This window comes from Garra rufa, unplaced genomic scaffold, assembly GCF_049309525.1.
Source record: "Garra rufa unplaced genomic scaffold, GarRuf1.0 hap1_unplaced_002, whole genome shotgun sequence".
In the NCBI taxonomy this organism is placed as follows: domain Eukaryota; kingdom Metazoa; phylum Chordata; class Actinopteri; order Cypriniformes; family Cyprinidae; genus Garra; species Garra rufa.
Window position 1 is genome coordinate 12,192,433 of NW_027394277.1, and position 12,335 is coordinate 12,204,767.

General features: G+C 37.0%; 1 protein-coding gene across 1 annotated transcript; it reads right to left on the reverse strand.

Moving 5' to 3' along the window:
• Positions 1-465: 465 nt before the first annotated feature.
• Positions 466-9,918, reverse strand: LOC141305383 (antizyme inhibitor 1-like). Its single transcript, XM_073832481.1, has 12 exons — positions 9,755-9,918; positions 7,689-7,832; positions 6,944-7,120; positions 6,681-6,854; positions 6,427-6,599; positions 3,763-3,891; positions 3,595-3,676; positions 3,417-3,491; positions 3,172-3,328; positions 2,638-2,753; positions 2,342-2,559; positions 466-1,605 (listed from the first exon to the last, which is right to left on the reverse strand). The coding sequence occupies exons 3-12, from the start codon at positions 7,043-7,045 to the stop codon at positions 1,530-1,532; spliced, it is 1,302 nt and encodes a 433-aa protein (XP_073688582.1). The 5' UTR covers positions 7,046-7,120; positions 7,689-7,832; positions 9,755-9,918; the 3' UTR covers positions 466-1,529.
• Between the last annotated feature and the right edge of the window lie 2,417 nt (positions 9,919-12,335).

The window sequence follows — 12,335 nt, forward strand, 5'->3', positions numbered from 1 at the left end:
TGCTGAAAAACTAAACAATTTGTAAGACCTAAAGGATTTTACCTGTTCAGGACAAACAATGGACTCATGAACAACTATCACCATCACAAAAACACAGCTGTGGATCATTCAGGTAACAACACGGTATTAAGAATCAAGTGTTTGTAAACTTTTGAACGGGGTCATTTTTATAACTTTAACTATTTTTTTTTTTTTCTTGTGGACTATATGTGAATGTATTTTATGTGAAACATCTTCTTCAGGTCAGTAATAAATAAAAAATAACATGCATTTTGTATGATCCTTCTTATTTTGGTCAAATAATTACCATTTTGCAGATTCTGCAAGGTGTATGAAAACTTTGGACCTCAACTGTATTGTAGATTAATTAATTAATTAATTAAAACAGGGTTTTATTTTACTAAACTTTTAAAGGTCTAGAACTGTTTGAGACACAAAAACGACACAATCGTGTTTGCTCAGAAATGTATTAAATTAATATTTTAATTACTTTTACAAGCACAATTTTACAGTCAAAAACAGGCAATGGTCCATTAGCGGACTTAGACAAAAGGTATATTTCATTTCTAAGGGGTGTGATTTTATAAAACAGTGAGCTGTTATAATCAACCTTAGACACCATGCTAGACACATAAGAGGTATAACATGAATTTAAAATATACACCACTTGAATTTTTAATTTTGGATTGAGAACTAGTGCCTTGCAGCATTTAATCTGATTGTGGTGAAACTTGTATTTTACGTGTTACTTGAGGTAAATGTGATCTCGAAGCACAATGTCAGCAGATTCATAACGGCAGGCAGTTTTTCTAGTTTCAAGAGACCAATTTATAACAACCTGGCAGAAGGTTCCAAAACTTTTGAAGGGACACTGCAAATTACAGCACACTCAACCATGGAGCACTATGAAATATATAACAACCTTTGGAAATACTGTCACTTAACGCACCACATGTAATAAGGAAACCATAATTTGGCATGAGGAGCGACGAGAAGCTCCCTACTCCTATAAACCATGGAAAGTGAGAACGAGAGAACAAGGACAGAATTGCTAAACCAAGTTTCACTTGTTCACACACTAAGGATCATGGCCTATTTGTGCAGAATCTAAACTCTATCCTGATTCGAGACAAATGCATTTTGTTGTACAGACAACTCATTTACAAGACTGTCAGTAGGTCATCTATATCTATATATGTATACATAATAAAATTAAATTAGTTGAACATTTATGTAAACGGTGTTTGATTAAGAAACCCAAGATTTGGGTGCCATCTCCACAGTCATCCATTTTGTTGCATATGTTTGTTATTTTATATGGGTTTACCGTCATTCTTTTTGAGTGATAAGGAAAATGAGCCTTTTGTAATAGCGAGAAACTGAGGTAACAATGTCAATCAATTAGTTTTTGAGCAAGTCTTTTTTTCTCCCCCACCAAAACAAATATATTTTTCCACCCATGACTGTTGGAATGTTGACTCTGCAAGCTATTCACATGCCCAGTGGTTAGTGGACGGAGTCGGGCTTGTTTACAAGCCATACTGGACCAATGAGAGGTTTTTCATGGTGTCATCAAGAGAAATTCCAGCCTCTTGCATCTCAAACCTGAAGGAAAAGGGAAAAACAACATTATACTAACTTTAACCTTTGTACTGTGCTGAAAATCCTAAAAATCTCTCATCACTAAATCTTGGATCCAATCTTTGTAAACTTGTTTTCTTTCAATTATCACCAATTTTGTATTGATCTAAGCATATGCAACTCAGCTTTTGAGTGAAAAAAGCCTTTCATGTTGATAATTTTGGCAATGTTTGCCAAAACTGAGTTCAGATCAATGAGGTCTACGACCAATCAGTTCCAAATTAAAGCAAGCTATCAGTTAATAAAAGTAAAAGCAAGCGACCAATCAGTTCCACCCTCATGTCGTTCCAAACCCGTAAGACCTTCATTCATCTTCAGAACACATATAAGATATTTTTAATAAAATCAGAGCTTTCTGACCCTGCATATACAGCAATGTAACCGAAACATTCGACCCAGAAAGGTAGTAAGGACACTGTTAAAATTGTCCATGTGACATCAGTGGTTCTCCCATAATTTTAGGGTCAGAAAGCTCTTGGGTTTCATCAAAAATATCTTCATTTGTGTTCTGAAGATGATTGAAGGTCTTACGAGTTTGGAACAACATGAGGGTGAGTAAGTAATGACAGAATTTTCATTTTTGGATGAACTATCTCTTTAGATTAGACAGTCACCCTTTGGAATGGGTGAAATGAAGAAGGAAAGACAAAAACAGTCTGCGACAAGCACAAAAGTTCAAATGCAATGTGATCTTAATCACCAGTCATCTGTGGAGATGGTGTAATACGCAGGTGGTTGGTCTGTGTCGCTGAGTGTTGCCGGACCCTCCTGACCGCTGGCCCCCATGTTGCTGAAAATGAGCCAGTCCCCAGCAGCGAGCTCAGGGAGCAGGCAATGCTCCACCACCTGGTCCAGTGGGTCACAAGACGGACCCCACAGACTGCTGGAGAACACGGGTTCATCTAGGGTGAGCGACATCTGAAAAACACAAAACAAGTTTAGAAATCTGAGGCGACTGATATAAATATTGTTCTTGTGTTCAGGAGTGTTATGTACCTTGTGGACAGATGGCGTGGTGATGACATTTCCAAACAACTTCCCCATGAATGATCCATAAACACCATCGTTCATGTAATACACAAATTCTGGTGCACCGTTTGGGGTCAGCTCATCTGAAAGCACAAAAGACAGTGAGCAAATAAGGCTGATGTATTTACTGCACTATATACGTGACCCTGGACCATATGGGTCAAAATGATCGATTTTTCTTTTATGCTGAAAAAATAGAATATTAAGTAAAGATCATGTTCCATGAAGATATTTTGTAAATTTCCTACCATAAATATATCAAAACTTAATTTTTGATTAGTAATATGCATTTGGACAACTTTAAAGGCAATTTTCTCAATGTTTAGATTTTTTTGCACCCTCAAATTCCAGATTTTCAAATAGTTGTATCTTGGACAAATATTGTCATATTCTAACAAACCATACATTAATGGAAAGCTTTTTTTATTCAACTTTCATTGAAAAAGATGGACCCTCATGACTGGTTTTGTGGTCCAGGGTCTCATATTTCTTAGGACTTACCACTATGGAGATCCCGGTATACCGCTTTTTTGCCAATTACATTGACAGCCAGGGTGAAGGAGGAAAACACCAAGAAATTTCCCGGCTCAGCAATGACGCTCACTCCAGATGCTGAGGGGAAATAGGCCTCCAGCAGAGGTCTGATGATCGAATGTACCTGATCAAACAGACATGAAAGAAAAGCTTTGAGTAAGTGGATTAAATTCAAACAAGAAAAACAAATGAGACACAGATACTTGCTATACCTGTTTCAACTGAAACTCCGAACCACTGAATCCTCCACCTATATCCAGGATCTTCATGTCAAAGCCTAGTTCCTTCTGTAGAAACAAGGGAGACTCAGCATGCCAGTAGATACATGACATTTACTAATAAATAGAATAAATTCAATTATCGCATTATAACATTTGTATGACTGCTCACCGCCATGTCAAAGATGCAGCGAGCGTCTGACAGTGCATGGGTGTATGCTTGGGGATCTCGGCATGATGCTGGTACCTGGAACCTGTGAAGAAAGTCACACCTTCTAAAAACTCTCAACAAGACAAAGCGAGTCACAGCAGATTAGTGGTGAAAAATGAGTTGACTTACGTCACTCCAACTACATTCACACTCAACTCCTTGGCCAATTCCAAAAGGTGTCTACAGCTTTTTAAGGAGCAACCAATGGTCACACTTGCCTCCTCAACCTGTGCGTCAGTAGACACTTGAAGCAAAAGTCTGTTAAGACACGAACAGGGCAGAAAGAGATCAACCTCATTATATATACACATAATAAACACTTATTATAAATAATAACAGTAAATAATACCATATAAAATAAAAAAACACTATATTACAATTCAAATGATTCAAAATGCTTTTGAAATAAGTCTCTTGTGCTCACTTTTAACACTAGAACAGTATTATAAAATATTATTATAAATTAAAATAACTGTTGTTTAATTTCATATATTTTAAAATGTAATTTATGCAAAAGCTGAATTTTCAGCATCATTACTCCAGTCCAGAAATCATTCTAATATGCTGATTTGAAACATTTTCTGGTATTAAATTTGGTCACACTTTAGTTTGGGGACCAATTCTCACTACTAACTAACTATTAACTACGGCTTTTGCAGATTCTTAATAGTTAGTAAGCTTTATGGGTTAGGATTAAATGATCTAAAATATTGTCATGCAGAAAAAGACATTAATACAAGCTTTATAAGTACTAATAAACAACCAATATGCATGATAATAAGCAACTCGTTAATAGTGAGAACTAAACTAGAGCGTTAACGGAAATTTTTGACTTTTGAATGTCATATATATATAAAAAAATACACATACATGCACTACCAGTCAAAAGTTTTTGAACAGTAAGATTTGTGTTTTGCTGCTTTCTATTTGAATATATTTTAAAATGTAATTCATTCTTGTGATTTCAAAACTAGGCATGGGATGATAACCGGTTTCAAGGTTTACCGTGGTTTGAAAATGTCACGGTTTCAAAACCGCAAACAAAAAAAGTTATACCGTTCCTACGATATGTGCATTTTCTGTGTCGTCAAAGTGAAAGCGCAGGACTCGCTTCTAGGTTGTGTGTGTGCGTCTATGGTGTGCGTCCCTGCAGCGAAAACAATGCAGCCCCTCCCCCAGTGGTTAGTGCTGCAGGCTCGTGTCTGTGATTGTACACGTGATCCACAGTCACAGTGAGATATAAGATTAAGAAGTAATATAAGTTCAGGATGGCCAAAGGAGGTGAACCCCCACAAAACAGAGTTGGGAATAGCAGACTATATGTACTAACGTTACGTTTCTGTGATTGAACATTAGTACAACAATTAAGTTAAAGTGAAATCACGTCTTTGCTTTTAAGCCTTCTGCCACGTTAAAGGTGCAGTGTGTGGGTTTTGCGGCATCTAGCGGCGAGATTGTGAATTGCAACAGTCCACTGCTCACCCCTCCCTTTACAGAACTACGGAAGCCGATACAGGACTAAAATGTCACATTTTTTTGACAGCAACGAATAGTGAGATTTATTTTAAAACGTAATTTAAGGAATAATATTTACTTAATCATTCAATAAAACTATGTTATTTGTGAATACCACTGTTACTTGTTCATCACTGTGTCAGTGTTTTTTTTGCAAGCTGATTCTAAGTTAATAAAAACATAATGGTTCATTAAGGTCTTTACCCCTGAAAACATAGTTATTGCACCTCTGTCTAGAGATCATCTTAAATATTACACAGTGCACCTTTAACATCTTTTCAAAATCACGGCTTCAAAAAAATAGGTTGTTTATTTTTGGAACTGTCACTACTGGTCATATTTTTGCTTTGATTAGTGATTGCATTTTTACCATTTAGAAGGATTTGTTTTTGAAAATTTTATTTTTGTTGATTATTATTAAGCTGCAGGCTTAGACTCAAGTGACTGCAATTTAATTTAATTAAGAAGATTCAATTATTTATTTTAATTATTTTGCCTTCTTTTCCAATGTTACAAAAGGTTCTATATGTTTCCTACAATAAAATATACTGTGTTCCGTTAAAAAAAAAAAAAAAAAAAAAAAACGTAATGACATGTAAATATAGCATTGTAAGAGCAGTAATTACAATACCGTGATACCGTGAAACCGTGATATTTTTATCCAAGGTTATCATACCGTCAGAATCTTATACCGGCCCATGCCTATTCAAAACTGAATTGTTAGCATCATTACTCCAGTCACGTGATCATTCAGAAATCATTGTAATATTCTGATTTGCTGCTCAAAAAACATTTATTATTAAAAATAGCTGAGTAGAATTTTTTCAGGTTTCTTTGATAAATAGAAAGTTCAGAAGAACGGCATTTATCTGAAATAGAAATCAAAATATAAATGTCTTTATCACCACTTTTCAAATTGTACTGACTGCAAGCTTCCAACAGTTTTAAATATTAATAATAAAAATGCATATTAAAATGAATTCTGAAGGATCATGTGACACTGAAGACTGGAGTAATGATGCTGAAAATTTTGCTTTGATCACAGAATTAAATTACAATTTAAAATATATTCAAATAGAACACAGTAATTTTGAATAGTAAAACTATTTTAAAATTGTACTGTTTCTGCTGTACTTTGGATGAAATAAATGCAGGCTTGGTGAGCAGAAGAGACTTCTTTAAAAAAAAAAAAACATTAAAAATACTCTGACTGGTAGGGTACACACATTTCATTTTAATGTATATTATACATACACACAATGTGTTTTAAGGACTTACTTTGCTTCAGGATGGACACGGGCAATTTTGCGAAGCTCTGCTTCATTTTCACACACCAGATAGTTAATGCCAATCTTGGCTGCGTGTTTAATGAGTGAAAGCTGCTTGCAAACTCCAGACAGGATGATGTTCTCAGGAGGGACATCATGATTCACTACCAATGTGGTTTCAGCCTGAAAGTAGTAAATGCATTTCTATAAGTTGGTGTGCCTTCAAAATATCGTTCTACAAGTAAGAATCAAATAAAAGCTTACCTTATTTGCACAGACAAAACCAACACCAAGAGCAGACAAGACTTCAATTACTACAGGGCTGCTGTTACAGCTGACCGGGTAGAAGGGTCGAACGAGAGGCATAGTGGTCTTCCACAGGACATGCTGTCGCATTAGGGCCCCAAGGTCGGCCACAACAAATGCATTCTTTTCAGCCTGACAAACAACATCAGATCAATCAATGAAAAAGACCAAAACCATGTTCCGTTGGTTTACTAAAACAGATGTTCACAACGCAGTCTCACCAGATTTTGCTCGTAGACGTGGTTGTCGATGACATCATCAAGGGTTGTCCCTCCCTCAAGTAGTTCAATGAAGTAGTTGGGTGCATCAACGAATCCTTTCATCTCAACCGTATTCCGCAAATCCGACAATCATAGAGAGTTTACTGAGCCGCTGGGGTATTCTGGGTATGCAACAAACTGTCCAGGGGAAACCATAACAACAACGTGCATACCATTACACAAAACTTCACGTCAAAGTGTACAACTACAACACCAACCCACATATTTCAAAACGGTGTGTTTTATGAGCAAACTTTGCACTGGAAGTTCAAAGTCATTGTAAGGCTATCTTTATTAATCTAAATTGGGTTTCTATGAGGCTAATAAACACAAGAGGCAGGGAAAAATGAATCACATAACTAGGGAAGGCATCACATGAGTCCATCTTTAGAGATGACGACAACACACAGGCCTCAAGAATGTGACCTACAGGCTATTTTTTTTAAACTGAGACCCAATCAAGATAAATCCCGGTGGCTTTGAAGCACAATGGAGCATTTGATGGTATTACCAATGGATTTGTACAGTATGAACAGGGGGACAAACGTGTTACATATAAGCCACCAATAGTGTTATGTAAAAGCAAAAACAATCCACTACAGTTTTGTGAGTGCAGGTTTTATGTGTAATTAAATACATCATATTATTATGTAATTTTCTCCAAACGGTACTTCAGTAGAGATGCGTCCAACATTTATGGACTCACATGGACAACGTGGGAGATGGTCCTCTCCCGCTATCAACTAGGATCCCAAGGCGGCTCAGCGTTGAAGTCAAACTGCTCGCGGTAGAGGGCCTCCCCTAGGCCTTCTGGGTAGCGCTTATACACTCGCAAGGTGAGTGGGGAGCCCTGTGGAGTTACAAAAACAGGTGTATGCATAAATATTTGATTTACAAGAGCAGCTGATGGAAAAAATAAACTCAGAACACAGCCAGACAGGTTAGTACATTTCTAAAATACAGGTCCTTTATACATTTTCAGCATCAATTTGTAGGCTCTAATGTTTTTATCAACTGCTGTACTTTGTACTTGACTGGTTAAACAGACCTCCTGATCAGATACTCTGTGTTCTCATTTTAAGCATTAAACAGCACCATCTTATCGTGATCTTCCCACATGTGGTCAATAAATGAAGTAACTTGTTGAATATTTATCAGAGGTCATGGTGTTTGTTTTTTTGTTTCATGCGGACACCACCTTAAACCTATTAAGGCTAATGTGGAACATTATTTGACATAAACTTCTCAGGCCCCTAAATGAGCAACATCATCAAAATTGGGCTGGAAAAACCTGTTGTACACAACCATCTACATGCCTACAGTCATCAAACTGATAGTTTATACTTTCTCGGCAAGTAAATTATAACTTTTATATTGTTAGTAACATCATGAACAATTAAAGGACTAAAGCTAATTGATCATCTATTAGAAAAATCATGTTAATGCAGCTATTAAATTTGAGTGACACAACAGGCTTTTGAGGATTACAGATTATATAATCTTTGTATTATATTTCACTATATCTAGAGATTTTATTGAAAGATACAGAGTGACGTCTAATATTTATATATGTGACCCTAGACCACAAAACCAGTCTTAAGTAGCACGGGTATATGTGTAGCAATAGCCAACAATGCATTGTATGGGTCAAAATTATAATTTTTTCTCTTATGCCAAAAACCATTAGGATATTAAGAAACGTTCCGTGAAGATATTTTGTACATTTCCTACCGTAAATATATTAAAACTTAAATTCTGATTAGTAATATGCATTGCTAAGACATTCATTGAACAATTTTAAAGGCAATTTTCTCAATATTGTGTTTTCAGATTTTTAAATAATTGTATCTTGACCAAATATTGTCCTATCCTAACAAAACATACATCAATGTGAATCTTATTTATTCAGCTTTCAGATGATGTATATACATAAAAATCTCAAAACACTGAACCATATTACTGGTTTTGTGGTAAAAGGTCACATATAATATTTAAACATTTCATGCAAGTAGTCTGTTTTATTATTATAAAGATTTACATTACAAGCTATCAGAATTTAATCTTAAATTTGAGCTTTTTCCTCATCCTCCTGTTTGAGCTTCATATTCTCACTATTTCATAATACATAGGTCATAAATTCCTAAAACAGCAAAAAAGAAAAAAAACTTTTTCAAGATTTTGTATTTCGTCTAAATGTTCATTTTTTTTTTAAATATAGATATTTTCCCTACTACTACTCAATGTGTTAGTCTTGACATTTAGTAATTATGGTATAATAAGCATGAAAGGGACTTGTGTTTTGGTATGAGGTAATGTTTTACCAAAACAAATGTTTCTTAGGAATAAAAAAAAAACTGACTAGCGTTAGCATTTTATTACCACATATATTAATGTTTAATCTAATATTAGAACTTAGTAAATCAGTATATATACACATTTAATGTGTAACACGCTCGTCATTTAATAACCTGATAGTAACTTAACGTACATGTCGTAAGCGCCTGGGTTTGTCCACTGAATCAGCTCACTAACTATTTAGCCGACTAAACTCGCCATTATCAGTCAACTAAAGATTAATATAAATAAACACATTTAATCCTTATGATTCACGAGTTTGAAATCCATTTCTCGTTCTCCTTCACGGAGGACTGCTGTTGCCCGTATAACAAGCTCGAGTACAACCAACCCGCCATGTTGTGTCACGGCTCCTTACAGCAGACGGCGGATTTTTCCGGGATGAAGGCTAAAAACAACAACAAACGCGGTACTTACGTGAGATAACGGCCTGAAAGATTTGGAAAATCGTCTTCTCTTTTTCGGCGGAATTTTTAAAGAGTGGTGGGGACACAAATAGAAGAAAGAAAAGAGGCTGTATGTGCCATATGCCTGGGTGAAGAAGGCTCGGTCGAACACGAGAGCGCTGCTGTCTGTCTCAGGAAGAAATGGTTGGCGGAGGAAGGCGGGCGAACCAAACGGTTTGTTTAGAGAACACGGGGCGGGGCCTAATGTACAAATTCTACTACAGCCAAGGCTCGGCTTGTGACTAGCTGCGTGAGTTACGTTGGCACGTGACTGGCTCAGGACTGGTCGTTCTGGGGAAGATTCCAAGAAACGTCAAGCCAAATAATTAATATTCATGAGCTCAGCCTTTAGCTTAGTAGGATTCGGACAGCGGTGGGCGTGGATATCTGTACTCATGAAAGAATTATGTTCTTATCAGATTCATTAGGAAATTCCTTTCAGAGACACTCTGCTTTGAACATGTACTGGTCCTTCTCAAAAAATTAGCATATTGTGATAAAGTTCATTATTTTCTGTAATGTACTGATAAACATTAGACTTTCATATATTTTAGATTCATTACAACACAACTGAAGTAGTTCAAGCCTTTTATTGTTTTATTATGGATGATTTTGGCATACAGCTCATGAAAACCCAAAATTCCTATCTCAAAAAATTAGCATATTTCATCCGACCAATAAAAGAAAAGTGTTTTTAATACAAAAAAAGTAGGGATGCACCGATACATATCGGCCGATCACTTGCGCGTTTTGTCAGTAAAGCCGGTTCTGTAATCAGCGGTAAATGCCATCAGGTGCGTGATTTCACGTTGAGCCGTATATACTACACACAGCTGTTGTTCACTGACGAGCTGCGCACATTCACACTGATAATGAACATTGATTTGCGCAGCTCGTAGGTAAACAACGGCTGTGTGTAGTACATACGGCTCAACGTGAAATCACGCACCTGATGGCATTTACCGCTGATTACAGAACCGGCTTTACTGACAAAACGCGCAAGCATGATCGGCCGATTCGTATCGGTGCATCCCTAAAAAAAAAGTCAACCTTCAAATAATTATGTTCAGTTATGCACTCAATACTTGGTCGGGAATCCTTTTGCAGAAATGACTGCTTCAATGCGGCGTGGCATGGAGGCAATCAGCCTGTGGCACTGCTGAGGTGTTATGGAGGACCAGGATGCTTCGATGGCGGCCTTAAGCTCATCCAGAGTGTTGGGGCTTGCGTCTCTCAACTTTCTTTTCACAATATCCCACATATTCTCTATGGGGTTCAGGTCAGGAGAGCACAGTAATACCATGGTCAGTAAACCATTTGGCACTGTGAGCAGGTGCCAGGTCGTGCTGAAAAATGAAATCTTCATCTCCATAAAGCTTTCAGCAGATGGAGGCATGAAGTGCTCCAAAATCTCCTGATAGCTAGCTGCATTGACCCTGCCCTTGATAAAACACAGTGGACCAACACCAGCAGCTGACATGGCACCCCAGACCATCACTGACTGTGGGTACTTGACACTGGACTTCAGGCATTTTGGCATTTCCCTCTCCCCAGTCTTCCTCCAGACTCTGGCACCTTGATTTCCGAATGACATGCAAAATTTGCTTTCATCCGAAAAAAGTACTTTGGACCACTGAGCAACAGTCCAGTGCTGCTTCTCTGTAGCCCAGGTCAGGCGCTTCTGCCGCTGTTTCTGGTTCAAAAGTGGCTTGACCTGGGGATGTTTCTACTCCAGACTCAGTCCACTGCTTCCGCAGGTCCCCCAAGGTCTGAATCGGTCCTTCTCCACAATCTTCCTCAGGGTCCGGTCACCTCTTCTCATTGTGCAGCGTTTTCTGCCACACTTTTTCCTTCCCACAGACTTCCCACTGAGGTGCCTTGATACAGCACTCTGGGAACAGCCTATTGGTTCAGAAATTTCTTTCTGTGTCTTACCCTCTTGCTTGAGGGTGTCAGTGATGGCCTTCTGGTCGGCAGTCTTACTCATGATTGCGGTTTTGAGTAATGAACCAGTCTAGGAGTTTTTAAAAGCCTCAGGAATCTTTTGCAGGTGTTAAGAGTTAATTAGTTGATTCAGATGATTAGGTTAATAGCTCGTTTAGAGAACCTTTTCATAATATGCTAATTTTTTGAGATAGGAATTTTGGGTTTTCATGAGCTGTATGCCAAAATCATCAATAATAAAACAATAAAAGGCTTGAACTACTTCAGTTATGTTGTAATGAATCTAAAATATATGAAAGTCTAATGTTTATCAGTACATTACAGAAAATAATGAACTTTATCACAATATGCTAATTTTTGAGAAGGACCAGTATGGGCCAACGTGGTTCTGTTTATATTTATTTAACATTTTTGACCGTGTGTTTCTAGACGAATGTTTTCGTCGTGTAAACATGACATTTTTGAACATGTAATATTTCTGAGTCTTATTTGATGTGCGACATACTAATTTTTCTGTTTTAGTTGAACTGGTGATAATTTAGAGTCAATGATTAAATACATTAAATGACTGCATGAATCCATAATTAACATTATATTCTTTTGTAACG